This window comes from Salvelinus alpinus, chromosome 15 (assembly GCF_045679555.1).
Source record: "Salvelinus alpinus chromosome 15, SLU_Salpinus.1, whole genome shotgun sequence".
Taxonomy (NCBI): Eukaryota; Metazoa; Chordata; class Actinopteri; order Salmoniformes; family Salmonidae; genus Salvelinus; species Salvelinus alpinus.
The window spans coordinates 20,602,666-20,618,247 of record NC_092100.1 but is presented as its reverse complement, the minus strand read 5'-3'; the positions used below and the strand labels follow the sequence as shown (position 1 = coordinate 20,618,247).

The 15,582-nt window shown below is 41.2% G+C and overlaps 2 protein-coding genes across 4 annotated transcripts; one reads left to right on the top strand and one right to left on the bottom strand.

Moving 5' to 3' along the window:
- Positions 1 to 1,835: 1,835 nt before the first annotated feature.
- On the top strand, positions 1,836 to 4,526 carry LOC139539681 (C-C motif chemokine 25-like). Of its 3 annotated transcripts, none has more exons than XM_071342853.1 (5): positions 1,836 to 1,950; positions 2,404 to 2,490; positions 3,391 to 3,508; positions 3,802 to 3,898; positions 3,990 to 4,526. In XM_071342853.1, exons 2-4 carry the CDS (start codon positions 2,427 to 2,429, stop codon positions 3,896 to 3,898), a joined length of 279 nt encoding a protein of 92 aa, XP_071198954.1. In that variant the 5' UTR covers positions 1,836 to 1,950; positions 2,404 to 2,426; the 3' UTR covers positions 3,990 to 4,526. The 3 variants fall into 3 exon arrangements, with proteins under 3 accessions (XP_071198954.1, XP_071198953.1, XP_071198955.1); XM_071342852.1 differs by having other exon boundaries at positions 1,852 to 2,013; XM_071342854.1 differs by having other exon boundaries at positions 1,943 to 2,265.
- A 2,192-nt stretch (positions 4,527 to 6,718) lies between these two features.
- Positions 6,719 to 14,768, bottom strand: LOC139539680 (serine/threonine-protein kinase NIM1). Its single transcript, XM_071342851.1, has 3 exons — positions 12,639 to 14,768; positions 11,623 to 11,891; positions 6,719 to 11,362 (listed from the first exon to the last, which is right to left on the bottom strand). The coding sequence occupies exons 1-3, from the start codon at positions 13,102 to 13,104 to the stop codon at positions 10,607 to 10,609; spliced, it is 1,491 nt and encodes a 496-aa protein (XP_071198952.1). The 5' UTR covers positions 13,105 to 14,768; the 3' UTR covers positions 6,719 to 10,606.
- Between the last annotated feature and the right edge of the window lie 814 nt (positions 14,769 to 15,582).

Sequence of the window (15,582 nt, the reverse complement as noted above, 5' to 3'; positions counted from 1 at the left end):
GATTGTTTGTTTGATATCTGTCACTACTTTCAAAATATGTAAAGTGTTAACTATTCAATGGATGCAAATGGATCAAAGAATCAAATTGTTGAGGATAAGTAGATCTTACAACTATCAAAGCAAGTCAAATTTTCAAGTTGATTTGAAGATATTTACACTTGTATTATGTTGACTGATACCATCTGGTCTCAATAACACTTTGCCAAATGGGAGGTACAAGTATTTTCCCAACTGCCCAATTGACTTTGGGGATGCTATACAAATCTGATATGAATCAAGTTCAGGGATGTCACATAGTGGCTAGTATGGCAAGAGTTTTCTTTTTACAAGGAAAAAAAGGGTGCAGTCATTTAAATTCAGACTGACGGGACAATTACATTTCAGAACATTATGCAAGTCTTTGCAAGTTCCTAGCAAATTAATCTTCCTAAGCAATGACCAACACAACAAAACAACTGCCACCCAAGACATCCTAAATATTATTTTCTTGTCTCAGCCCTTATGTATTGTTAAATCAGAGGAGGCTGGTGGGCTCATTGTAATGGCTGGAATAGAACACATAAAACATATGGAAACCACATGTTTGATTCCATTACATTTATTCTATTCCAGCCATTAAAATTAGCCCGTCCTCTTATAACTTCAATGATGGATGCTACTTTTAACATAATTGCTTGTGTCAAAACCAGGTATTGAATCTTACATGAACACACAGGCTGATATTCAATCAATTGCAGACAGTGGGTTTCCAGACAGTGTTTTCATTGCTGTTATACAAAAGATATTAAGGAGTCTGCGTGTGGTCCACATTTTCTTAATTCTAAGGATGTAGTTGATTTTTACAGTTAATAAATGACTAAAACAAACCCTGTTCCTGTACACTGATTGCTGGCCTGGCTCCTTGGACCTTAGATCCTTCTCCAATAGCAATGAGGGGCCTCAGGGAAATGGAAGCCCTCCCGAAAAACATAATAACATAAAAAAAATAAAAAATGATGGTTGAGTACAGATATTTTGCAGATGTTCTCACAGATGCAGCTAAATGCTTATGTTTCTAGCTCCAACAGTGCAGTAATACCTAACAATACAAAACAATACACACAAATCCCAAAAATAAAAAGACAGACATCAAGAAATATTAGAACGAGCAATGTCAGAATCCGGAATGTAAATATATACACTGAGTGTACAAACATTAGGAACGCCTTCCTAATATTGAGTGGTCTTTTGCCCTCAGAACAGCCTCAATTTGTCGGGGCATGGACTCTACAAGGTGTCGAAAGCATTCCACAGGGATGCTGGCTAGTAATACTGACTAAGGTTCAGGGCAGGATGCTAGGCGGAGGCCGGCTAGTGGTGACAATTAAACATTCTGTTGGCCTGGAGATAGAAGCTGTGTATCAGTCTTTTGGTCCCAACTTTGATGCATCTGTACTGTCGTCACCATCTAGATGGTAGTGGGTGAACAGACTGTGGCTCGGGTGGCTGAAGTCCTTGATGATCTTCTTGGCCTTCCTGTGACACTGGGTGCTGTAGATATCCTGGAGGCCAGGCAGTGTGTGCCTGGTGAATCATTGTGCTGACCGCACCACCCTCTGGAGAGCCCTACAGTTGCGGACGGTCCAATTACCGTACCAGGCGGTGATACAGCCCGACAGCATGCCCTCAATGGTACATCTTTAGAATTTTGTGAGGGTCTTCAACAGTTTGTCACTCATCATTTCACTGGACTTAAGCCAAGGAAAGCATTGCAGTGGCATTTGATTGTGATGCTCAAATTGTTCAAATTCTACCTCTTCCCAGCAATTGTAAAACATACTGTACTACTAGTTGTCATGCGAGAGGAGGTGTGGCTGATTAAGAGAACAGGGTTGGTGGAGGGGTGAAGAAGGTATCAAATGGCAGCTACTGTATAAAGCAGTAGGGAACTCAACAAGACAGAGAAGACAGGTCATTTCTGCAAGGATATTTTGTGTTTTGAGAAGCTTATTTGCGACATGTTCTGCTTTGTTGGTAGGCTTGTGTGTTTATATGCTGACCTATTGCTTGTTAATATGCTTGTCTGATTCTTAATTCATATTTAACTAACTTTTAGCCTATGCTGTGGTAAAAGAAACAAGTTGAGGCAGCTGTTTTAAGAGACAGAGGTTATGGTTAATCTGATGAATGCATGCTAACTTTTATTAGAACATAGTCAGAGCTTCTGCCAAACCCAACATTGCTGCACAAAACAGCTCCACACATCCAAGTGTTTGAAATCAAGAGGTCAGCATTGGGGTCTGGAAAACAAACATACCAGTATTGTAAATGGGGTGGCCCTATCAGGAAAACATCCCGTTGACAGTGTGGTGGTATTAAAAAGAGAACGTTTCTCAGGCTTTACATCCTGTCCTGTTCTTACAGTGGACCATAGAAGCAGTGACACCATGAAGTTCCAGGCTTTGTTCTTTCTCTTGCTCCTGGCATGCATGTACCTCAGCATGGCTCAAGGTAGGCACCATTAAATCTACTGTACTGTACATTCTATAGACTAATTATTATGAAGCTTATGTTCCCTGTAATTGGTGTAACAGTCTAAAGCCTATTGTTTGTCCTGATTTGTTCTTGTAATGAAGGTATTGTTGAAAAATCAACTGTACTTATAGCCACTCCACATTCTGTACACTAATAACGTGTTGCAGATAGAGTAGTAACCTCTCGTAATGGAGAGCATTATTCTGCACAAAGTCAGTTATTTCAATATAATGTTGTTGGTTTTTTTTACAAGCTTCAACTGGTCCATACTATGTCCAGAAGAGAAAGATTTGTCGGCTCCAAATATTTTTCTTACCAGACAATTTTACACAGACTGATGGTTGTCTCTGTGATCCAATCCTTTCAAAACATTGTCTCAAATCACCTGGCACTAGATTTCACAACCATTTCAATAGTTATATACATGGCTTATGCTGCACTTACAAGCAGTTCTCATATTTGCATTATTAGAAATTGTGAATATGAATAGTCCTGGTGATATGTCTTCTCTTGCACACATCTGCAATACATTTACTCAAAAAAACATTCTTAGAAAATGATCACACTGTAATATTTCGCAACTTCAACTGCACATTTCAAACCATGTGTAACTGAAATATCAGTCAGTGGAGGCGGCTGAGGAGAGGACAACTCATTGTAATAGCTGGAATGGAACAAATGGAATGGCATCAAACCATGTGTTTGATGTATTTGATACCATTCCACTCATTCCGCACCAGCCACTACCAGGAGTCTGTCCTCCCCAATTAAAGTGCCACCAACCTCCTGTGATGTTAGTACATTATAATTTATTAAATTGAAATGTAAGCACAAAGTATAATAGTAACCATTTCCTTTCCCCCTGGTTGTTGTCAGGCTCTTATGGGAACTGCTGTCTGAAGCACGTTGCTGGCCTGAAGAAGAACACCAAGAGGAACGTGATGAGCTACAGGATACAGGAAACAGATGGTGACTGCAACATCAAGGCTGTTGTGTGAGTGTGTTAGAACACCTCCTCACCTTCTGTCCCTAAGTCCTCACTCCCCAAACAACAACAAAGCTACACAGTCAGTCCATCATTGGGACACTGGTAAGGTAGAACAAATCCTCCAGTTGCCTGCAATGGATGCCAAGAAGGCTTTTTGACAGAGAAATTTGGTATTTTTCTACATATTTTGATATCCTTTTTTTCTCCTCGTAGAATGTGAATCTAAAAAACAATACTGAGTCTGAGTGTCTAACGGAAAACAAACACTTTTTATCCCACCACGTGTCTCATATCTCTAGGTTCATGCTGAAGAAACGGAAGACTGTTTGTGCCAATCCCAGCCAGAAGTGGGTACAGAATCTGATGACTGTTGTCGATAAGCAGCAAAGCAACTAGGTACAACTCTCACTCTTAACTAATCATTTTAGAAATGCTTCTGCGTTTGACAAGTTTACAGTATCTAATTATGGCCTTTTTGTATCAATAGCTTCCTGAGAAAAGAGAATGAGGGGATGTAGTTGAGCTGCTGCTTCGTTGGAGAGTCTTTTAACCAGTGTATGCCAATTTCCATATGTCAAGTGAAATGTGTGGGCAAATATATGACATATCATCCTGTAAGTAGAATGTGAGCTTCATCATTATATTACTCATTATATTACAGTTTGGCTTAATGAGTTTATATCACATGCTTTTGGGAGAATACCTGAGGTTCCATTGTTAAGGTGGCAATCCAGTAGCATAGCAAGACAACTATACTGTATTACTGTATTCACTGTTAGCATTAGATGACTAACCATGAATGGTGCCTGCTAGTAATGAGCCACTTGGCAGCTTAGCATTATTGTGTGTGTGCTGTGCTGCCTCTGCCTATATGCAGACTACATGCTGACTGTAGGGCCCCTGACCACTAAACTTTTATATAAAGCTACAATTTCTATTTTGATTTCAATCACTACTATGTGAAAACATTATTTGTATAAGTTCACATTTGTAATAAAATGTAATAAAGTACAAAATGTTGATACATCTCAGAAATATCAATGGATATGTCAATAGGGAATACATAAAACTAATTAAGAATATATATTAATAGAAAGACATATTTTCATGATGTCCATAATAACCATCTTCCCCACAGTTGTCTTCATATTCATCCTTTTTAATTGTATGACTCCAAGGACAGCTCATTACACTCTATCTATACATTAACTCTTTATACTGCACAAGTTTCATTTGAAAAAAAGCTTTCACTCCTCTCATTGCCTTCAGCATTTACAGACACAGAACTTCAGCTCTCTGAAGCTTATCACTTGTAATGCTACATATCTACCTGAAATGTGATACAGTATGATGGGCAGAGAATCAATAACAGTTTATACATGTTCATTCTTGCTACAGTCACCATTTTAAGGCAAGTGTGATGCCCCAGGAGAAATCTCTCTATGTATCACCTCCTGTCCCTGCCCTCAGTGGAGTGTGACAGGGAGGCTCCAATATGCTGCAGAGGACAAGGTTCCCATGAGAAGATTTCTGAGACTACACAATGAGACATAAATCCAACCTTGTCTAATTGGTTTGCCTCTGTTTCTTTCCAAGGACACACACAGTATCTCTTTCATCGCTACTAGTGGCCTATTCCTCTTATTAATGTTGATTTAACACTATTGCTATACAGCCACTGAACTACTACAATGAAATTACACTAAAATATGTTCTATCAGGGTTCAAGAGTAATGTATTCAATCAATCTCAGACATCTGAATGGCTGCTTCTGAACTATAAACCACATACCAACTTCCAGTGAACAAGGCATACAACTGTCAATACAATGCAATATGAACATGGACTGTGATCAATGTTCCAGAACACTGACTTCTTTGTATTTGCCAGGAGCACTGTGAGACTATAAACTATCTATAAACTTGTTTTTGGCCCACACCTCATATTTCTCAACAGTCTCACTTGAGAGGAAGAGAATAACAAGTGATTCATCTGAAAGGATGCTGTTGCAATGCCAAAAGGAAACAGGTCAACATTTGAATTTGAGCAGATATTCACGAGTGACTCAGTACTCAGTTCATAGAAGTTCTTTTTTTTTTTTTTCAAAGGTGCATGGGGGAATGAAATACTGAGAAAATGATCTATGTGTAAGCACAGAGAGAATTAGCTTCTTATTACATTCTTGCTCAAATTATTATCCACTCAACATGTTTTTGCAGATACCGAACTCTCATTCCAATCAGAAATGTTGAGGTAAAGCTGAAATGAATTGGCTAATTGTGAAATTAAGTGTGTACAGTAGACACAAAGTTCCACAAACCTTCAGCACAGGCTTTCACCACTACATTATGATATTCAGGGGGTGGGAACTGTTCAACTGTAGACCTTAGGTTATTGACTCAGCTAAGACATAAAGCTCCCCAGAACCACAACAAACAGACCATTCCAAACATCACACTGGATAATGGATGTGATTAGTTACCCCTTATCACCAAAATGCTCCAGTCAGAAACATGATTTATTATTGTCCTATCATTTTAAAGAATTAGCAAAAGGAAAAGAGTCAAAGCAATGTTTCAGACATATTTAGCAATAGCCTAAAAAAAAGTATACATTCAAAGTGATTAAGTCAGGACTCCACTTAGGCACTAGCTTGGAGATAATTTGATAGTTTGTCTCTCCATTTTGTACTCACATGCTTCTCTTAAAACCTACAGGATCGGTGGGTCACCCACGTGACGGTTGAGCTAACATAGGCTAATGTGATTAGCATGAGGTTGTAAGTAACAAGAACACTTCCCAGGACATAGACATATCTGATATTGGCAGAAAGCTGAACTTCTTGTTAATCTAACTGCACTGTCCAATTTACAGTAGCTATTACAGTGAAATAATAGCATGCTATTGTTTGAGGAGAGTGCACAGTTATGAACTTGAAAATGTATTAATAAACCAATTAGGTACATTTGGGCAGTCTTGATACAACATTTTGAAAAGAAATGCAATGGTTCATTGCATCAGTCTAAAACTTTGCAAATACACTGCTGTCATCTGGTGGCTAAAATCTCAATTCTGCCTGGGCTGGAATAATACATTATGGCCTTTATCTTGCATTTCAAAGATGATGGTACAAAAAAATACAAAAAAACACATGTTTTTTTCTTTGAATGATCTTTTACCAGATCTAATGTGTTGTATTCTCATACATTAATTTAACATTTCCACAAACATCAAAGTATTTATTTTCAAATGGTATCAAGAATATGCATATCCTTGCTTCAGGTCCTGAGCTACAGGCAGTTAGACTTGGGTATGTAATTTTAGGCAAACATTTTTTTAAAGGGGCAGATCCTTATTAACAAAGGCATGACTGGGGTTCATCTCATTATTGCAAAATATATTTCCCTGCCAGACTGCCAATCAATGGAGAGGAACAGAACAGGTACATGTACAAACTGTAAGAAACTGGCACACAATAATGAGAGAAAAGGAAAAGTGCTGACAGCTTTTATCACTGCTTGGATCATAGAGGTGGTAATAGCTTCAGGGGAAATGTATGTTGAGTAAGATGGGAGGGCAGTTAGAGAAACTGCTAATGTTTATACAATCCAACCGTCCTGATTTTTATGAGAGCGTAGGTTGCGTTATGAGTGACCTCATAAGAACCTGCAAAACCTCTAAAAAGGCTTTGGAAGTTTTATACTTTTATTGACTTTGACTGATAATAGAACAACATACTCTCTAGAATCTATTTTCTGTAAGATGTTGAGGTTCTGTGATGTCCATGATGTAAAAAATTAACAAATATGTGCTTCAAGTACACAGATGATATTCAAATGCTACTCATTAGACTTCCATTCAGGGGATACTCACAATATATACGTGTCAGTCTTCCCTAAAGGCCTTTCAACTGTTACTAGCAGCAGGGATGCCCCCTGAACTCACAAGAGGTGATCGATTATTATAAGTTTTTTAATGAATTTGTCTTGATGTGTATGTTTTTTAATTTTTTTAATTATTTAAATGGTATAGCAATACACAATACAATATTTTTTTTTACTCATGTCAGGCTCATATTCAAATGACATTTCTCTTGAGCATTAATGGGCACATACAAAGGCAAATAATATTTATTAACATTTTATAAATACTTTACTGATATACTTAATCCACATAAAGTATATCAGTAAAGCATTTATAAAATGACTGTACAAAAATATCTACATAAGCAATGTGTTACTGCGGTTTAATTACATTATATCATAATAAAGATATTCATCTTCAGACAAAACATTTCACTTCCAAGCCGCTGAATAGCCAAAATAAAGATCTGTGCACAAAACATTTATGTTTTACAAATTGTACAATGTACCTGTGAATAGAGCTTGTGAATTTACCTCAAGAATATGTTTGTTATATTTACATTAATGTTGAAGGCATACAAGTGTTTGAGGATAAACCTAAGTATTGTAATTCAAATATCAGGGCATTGGCCAGTGCTTCGTGCCTGACTCCCTTACAATTAATATCTGAACAAAGCACATTTCCTGTATCACAGCTAAGACAAATTAGCCATGTCCTTCCACGAGCACGACCCCAGTTATACACTGCTCAAAAAAATAAAGGGAACACTTAAACAACACAATGTAACTCCAAGTCAATCACACTTCTGTGAAATCAAACTGTCCACTTAGGAAGCAACACTGATTGACAATAAATTTCACATGCTGTTGTGCAAATGGAATAGACAACAGGTGGAAATTATAGGCAATTAGCAAGATACCCCCAATAAAGGAGTGGTTCTGCAGGTGGTGACCACAGACCACTTCTCAGTTCCTATGCTTCCTGGCTGATGTTTTGGTCACTTTTGAATGCTGGCGGTGCTTTCACTCTAGTGGTAGCATGAGTCTACAACCCACACAAGTGGCTCAGGTAGTGCAGCTCATCCAGGATGGCACATCAATGCGAGCTGTGGCAAGAAGGTTTGCTGTGTCTGTCAGCGTAGTGTCCAGAGCATGGAGGCGCTACCAGGAGACAGGCCAGTACATCAGGAGACGTGGAGGAGGCCGTAGGAGGGCAACAACCCAGCAGCAGGACCGCTACCTCCGCCTTTGTGCAAGGAGGAGCAGGTGGAGCACTGCCAGAGCCCTGCAAAATGACCTCCAGCAGGCCACAAATGTGCATGTGTCTGCTCAAACGGTCAGAAACAGACTCCATGAGGGTGGTATGAGGGCCCGACGTCCACAGGTGGGGGTTGTGCTTACAGCCCAACACCGTGCAGGACGTTTGGCATTTGCCAGAGAACACCAAGATTGGCAAATTCGCCACTGGCGCCCTGTGCTCTTCACAGATGAAAGCAGGTTCACACTGAGCACATGTGACAGACGTGACAGAGTCTGGAGACGCCGTGGAGAACGTTCTGCTGCCTGCAACATCTTCCAGCATGACCGGTTTGGCGGTGGGTCAGTCATGGTGTGGGGTGGCATTTCTTTGGGGGGCCGCACAGCCCTCCATGTGCTCGCCAGAGGTAGCCTGACTGCCATTAGGTACCGAGATGAGATCCTCAGACCCCTTGTGAGACCATATGCTGGTGCGGTTGGCCCTGGGTTCCTCCTAATGCAAGACAATGCTAGACCTCATGTGGCTGGAGTGTGTCAGCAGTTCCTGCAAGAGGAAGGCATTGATGCTATGGACTGGCCCGCCCGTTCCCCAGACCTGAATCCAATTGAGCACATCTGGGACATCATGTCTCGCTCCATCCACCAACGCCACGTTGCACCACAGACTGTCCAGGAGTTGGCGGATGCTTTAGTCCAGGTCTGGGAGGAGATCCCTCAGGAGACCATCCGCCACCTCATCAGGAGCATGCCCAGGCGTTGTAGGGAGGTCATACAGGCACGTGGAGGCCACACACACTACTGAGCCTCATTTTGACTTGTTTTAAGGACATTACATCAAAGTTGGATCAGCCTGTAGTGTGGTTTTCCACTTTAATTTTGAGTGTGACTCCAAATCCAGACCTCCATGGGTTGATAAATTTGATTTCCATTGATCATTTTTGTGTGATTTTGTTGTCAGCACATTCAACTATGTAAAGAAAAAAGTATTTAATAAGAATATTTCATTCATTCAGATCTAGGATGTGTTATTTTAGTGTTCCCTTTATTTTTTTGAGCAGTGTATTTTGACGAAGCACAGGACTAAGTAGGCTTGGAAGATGCTGATGCTGATAGTATTATTAATCCTTTGTCTCTCGCTGTAAGCCAATTGTACAAAACATAGGCCTATTGAGTGATGTAACGTCACAACAAGCTGAAGTCAATTACTGTAGCCTTGTTAGTACATAAAGCTGCAATATAATTAATGTACTTTACAGTACAACCCTGAAATCTTAACCTTTTCAACATTGTATCTTTCTGTCACGGATTTCTTAGGAGTACTGAAATGTAATGATTAATGTGAGCACAAGATGGTGCTATTTATCTATCTATCATCTGTACTGCTACGAATAAGCGACAACAGATCCGTGAGTGTAGTGTGTGTATGTGTGTTTTTGGTGTGTGCGTGTGTGTGTGTCTGTGCGTGTGTGTCTGTGTATGTGTGTGTGCATTTGTGGTGTGTGTGTGCATGCGTGTGTAACAGTATAACTCTAGTCCGTCCCCTCGCCCTGACCCGGGCGCGAACCAGGGATCCTCTGCACACATCAACAACAGTCACCCACGAAGCATCGTTACCCATCGCTCCACAAAAGCCGCGGCTGGTTCAGAGCAAGTGACGTCACCGACTGAAAGGCTGCTAGCGCGCACCACCGCTACCTAGCTAGCCATTTCACATCGGTTACATTCTCTTCTGGTGGAGCCTGGCTATACAGGAGGCCAGACTCTGTAGCATTATTTCTCAACCTCCATGGAGGTCCATGGAGCAGCACTGGTTCCTGAGATGTTGCTGACAGGTCCCTCAGATAGTTCATAGTTATGGGAGAACTTCACTTCTCAAGTGTTCAATTTCAATATAAGTGGCACACCAAAATTGTTAGTTTTAATCCAAAGAGAAGATCCATAATTTTCCAGTCCCTGGTTCAAAATCTGTTGCAAAATCCCTGGTCTATAGGATAACACAGACACTGGTAGGGTTGTGCTTGTCCATAACAGCAGTGGTCGTCCTGCCGTTCTTACTGCCAAAGTCCTCAGGGTAAAGGGCTGCGTATCCCACCGCCTCCACAGACCTCCTCTTCTGGACGAGGTGGAGGAGGATACGGTACGTCCCCGTTAGGGGGCTGCGATTGTCTGTATAGGTGTTGTTCTGCAGGTGGACTCCCTTGATGCCCAGATCAGACAGGGCCGACTTCACCTCCTGCTCCTCCACACACAGGGCCTGGGAGGTATCAGCCAGGTGAAAGGGTGTCTGGGGCAGGGGGGCGTACGCCCGAGGGTACTCAATGCTCTTCAGCCACGTGCTGGTCATTATCAGGGAGATGGAGTCACGGTCGGCGGGCACGGACCTCAGCATGCCCTTTATGGCCAGTTGGCAGGGGTTGGGTACATAGTCAGGGAAGGCGTAGGCTCCCTGCATGATACAGCGCTTCAAACGACCAAGGTTGTCGGCGTGGAAAGGCATGGTGGCGGTGACCATGAAGTAGAGCAGGATTCCCAAGGCCCAGATGTCCACGTAACGACCTATGTAGCCTTTGTCTTTGAAGAGCTCTGGAGCGGCGTAGGGTGGGGAGCCACAGAACGTGGTGAGGACTTCAGATGGAGCACTCACGATACTGAAGCCAAGGTCTCCCACCTTGATGCAGTAGCTGGTGGTGTAAAAGATGTTCTCTGCTTTCAGGTCTCGGTGGACGATGTTGTTGTCTTGCTGAAATTATAACAAAAAGGGGTAAGGTGGGGGTACGTTAGTTGGATGTGCTACAAAATTACGATGTGCTCTCTGAATCAATCAAGCAAGAATAGCCTACAATAATTGGATACATTCTGGCAAATCCTGGCCATAGACAATGCATGATTTATGCAAAAGTTATGCATCCAATCCTCAAGTTAGGAAGCTGCCTTAATCACAGAGTGGAATTGACATCTGTGCCCGTCTACTGTTCAATGCTTTGACTGGCTAGAGCTCACCATGTGTTTGATGGCAGAGATGATCTGGGCAAAGATGAGCTTGGTCTCCAGGTCAGACAGACGCCCCCGGTTGGTGATACGTGAGTAGAGGTCTCCTCCACTACCGTACTCCATCACCAGGTACAGGCGCTTGGTGGTCTCAATCACCTCATAGAGACGAACAATGTTAGGGTGGGACAGCTTCTCCATACAGCTGATCTCTGTGGCAAACAGAGACTGAGACTTCTTGTCCAGCCGAAGCTTATCCAAAATCTTGATTGCGACCCTCTCTGAGGGCGGGAGTGAGAGAGAGAAAGACACAGAGAGAAGGGGGGAGAGGGAGAAACCAATACAGAAATGATAGGAGAGCAGGAAGGGTGATGAGACATGGCAACTGGTGTAATTTAATTTGAAGCTTCACCAAATTATATAACGTCCAGTGAAACATGTGCCTGAGAGGAGAATGTGAGGGTAAATGAAGAACTCTCCTTTTCCCCACCCCCCATCTCGCCATCTCTCCTGTGTTATTTCCCTGCAGGGATCTCTAACTGCCTGCTACAGAAATTAAACAGAGCTGTATAAAACATGAATTCACCACAGGGGGTGAGGGGGGGATCTGAGGCGATCAGGAGGTGCTTAGTTCAGGTGACCACCCCTTGTCCTCTGGCATCAGTATTCACCCTGTTACAATACCCCCCTGGAGACAGAGTCTGTGTGGCAGGCATGGGAGGCTAGAGACAGGGTCAGCTCAGAGGGAACCAATCAGTAAGAATGTGTTAGAGAGCTATATCTTCATACTGCCAGGTCCCAACCATTGAGTAGGAACTGTAATGTCCATTTTGTTACATTTTCCAAAGTGGCATCAGTTGGTGTACTGAATGGAACATATGATTATATCATTGGAGAAGAGGTACAGTGTATTGCTCAACTCTCACTCTGTTTACTGTACCAGTCAGGCTTGACTAGATTAATGAATTGACCAATTAATAATTTAACTAACTACTGAAAAGATGACAAACAAATAAATCTCTCCTTACCTTTAGTCAGGGCATGGATACCCAATCTAACGTGGGAGAAGTTCCCACACCCTATTTCCCCCCTGAGCTCGTAGAAGGAGATCCTCCGGCCCAGTATGAGGTCGTTGACTACCCTCTGGTCATGGTTCATGTCATAAAGCACCCTCTCAAACGGTGTCTGCCTCATCCTCTGTTCTGGGGTCAGTTCTGGTATAATAGGACGGGTTGAAAGGACTTTGGGTGTTTTATCCAATGGCGTTACACTCGTCTCACTTGGCTTGGCTTTCTTATCCTCCTTGTCCTTGCGTTTCGGCCACGCTAGTCTGGATTTGAGTCCTAAAAGGCACAAAGAAAAAAAATGAATTACAGGTGAGATTTTAATTTGGGTGAGGTTCCCTGTGTTGAATGGCAGGGATTCCGATTTGGGACTATTGGGGGTAGATGTTCTCTGGCCTCTCCAATTAGCTCTATTCACATAAAATAACATCACACAACTTCTTAAATATCCTACCGCTCCCTTCTATCATGCATTGATACAAATGACTTACCTGTCTTTCTTATTCCTGTTAGCTCCTATTGGATCAAATGAGCATTGATACAAAGGATCATTGATTCAAACTGTCACATATTATAACTCTCTCTATCTGACATTCTTTGTTAGAGGCTTGGGGCACAGCTCTGCTGATGGTCTGACTGGCCTTAAGGATTCATAATAGCAGTCAAAATGTCTTTTAGGTCATCGTTACAAAAGGTGATTTAATTGCAGACGTGGAGCTCCACCATTACCTCTGGGTAAATGTGCAGTATGCAGGACTGTCATAATGAGATTGGCTCACACTAATCTCCATGCAGGAGACTCCTGTTGACTTGAACGGAATGTCCGGCCAGCTAAATAATCATCTTAACAGCTTTAAGTGACATTGACTATTCTTACTAGTGCATATTGGAGACAGCGACACTTGGAAATAGCACAGCAGTATTGACTCTAAGAACTCCCTATGGTCAAATACATGGATCTGTTTAGTTTTTTTTTATCCCAACGAAACAAATCATTCAGTCCCTCAGATACAGTAAATCAATCAATAATGAACAATTTACAAATCGAAAGGAAAACTACATAAAGAGCAATGCATTTAACAATGGAAATAAGTGCCAGACTTTATTGTGTTATCCTCAAGGATTTTACTCATGTGCATGTATGGCTTTTCAAGTTTTATGTGTGCTTATTTTTTTAAATGGTTGTATTAATAAACTAAACTAAACTGTCTAGTAAGAGGAGAAAAGGCAGTGATTGGCATGTGTGCATACTGCTGATTACAATATATGGCACATCAAGCACTATCCCCTAAATTATATGTGGCCTTGTACTTGAACTGAAGATCATCAACTCGAAGCATAAAAAGAGGTGGGGATTGACCTTACACACAGCATCACTACATTATTTATTTTGTGGGCACAGATAAGGTGTTACGCCCTGACCGTAGAGAGCTTTTTATGTCTCTATTTTGGTTTGGTCAGGGTGTGATTTGGGTGGGCATTCTGTTCTTTTTTCTATGTTTTGTATTTCTTTGTTTTGGCCGGGTATGGTTCTCAATCAGGGACAGCTGACTATCGTTGTCTCTGATTGTGAACCATACTTAGGTAGCTTTTCCCCACCGATGCTTTGCGGGTAGTTATTTTCTGTTTTGTGTTTCTGCACCTGACAGGACTGTTTCCGTTTCGTTCATTCTCTTTGTTATTTTGTTATAGTGTTCAGTTTAAATAAAAAGCATGAACACTTACCACGCTGCGCTTTGGTCCGATTATTCCTCATCCGACGACGACACCCGTTACATAAGGTCAGGTTGGGTCATGGAGATATATGACTGTGAGGTCAGAACCAACATCTATAATAGTTGGTAGGATTAGCCAATGAGGCCTTGGTCTAATGAGGTCAGAGCAGAGAATCTCATTTTGGGCCTGGGCAGGCCATTATAGCGTTATACAAAATCTTATGTACAGTATAACTGTATTGTGCATTCCTACACTGCTTTGAGAAATAAACTGAATCAAAAGTAATAATTGGGCACTGAAGCACTTTTTGTTAACAATGTTAAATCCATGATATCCCTAGACATTGCTCTTGTAAAGAGTATGAATACGTGAATTAAATGTAAAAATAGGATGGGACTGAATCCCATGGTTCTGTAATGTAGCCTACAGTATGAACCAATGTAGCCTTCAAACAATAGACTGGAAAAGACTATTAAAGTCATGACGGCCCAAGACAACAGGTGCATCAGGCTTTTTTTATTTTATTTAACCTTTATTTAACTAGGCAAGTCAGGCTTAAAGGAAATGTTCACCCAAATTACTGAATTACATATTGGTTTTCTTACCCTGTAATCAGTCTATGGACAAGGTATGACACCAATCCATGCTTTGGTTTAATTTCCCTGTCACAAATCCCATTCACAATCAATGTCATATACTTTCGGATTATTTGGACATGATGCGCGAAAAATGCTGATATTGGTAGGCCACCGTGAAAAGGAAACAAAACCAAAACATGGATTGCTGTCATACCTTGTCTATAGACTGCTTACAGGGTAAGGAAACCAATGTGTCATTTTGTAATTTGAGTGAACTATCCCTTTATGAGCACAGAACCATTTTAAAAGTGATAAGGGTATATATACTTATACATTTAGGTTTAGCTCATCTCTCTATATTTGTCATCTCAATCTGGTTTATATTTAATGGATGCTGACACATCAAAGATGTTGCTCTCCCCTTTGGAAACACTCTCAATGCAGGTCAGGATTAGACAGAGCTCAGTTTAGGAGGTTAGTTCTGTTCTGAAAATACAACTGAAAATGCAATAGATAACACTCAGTATAGGGAGAGCACAAGACGTTGAAATTACTTATTTTGGTTTAAAAGACGTTGAAAAGACGTCTTTCAACCAATTTTGCTCACTGGTACA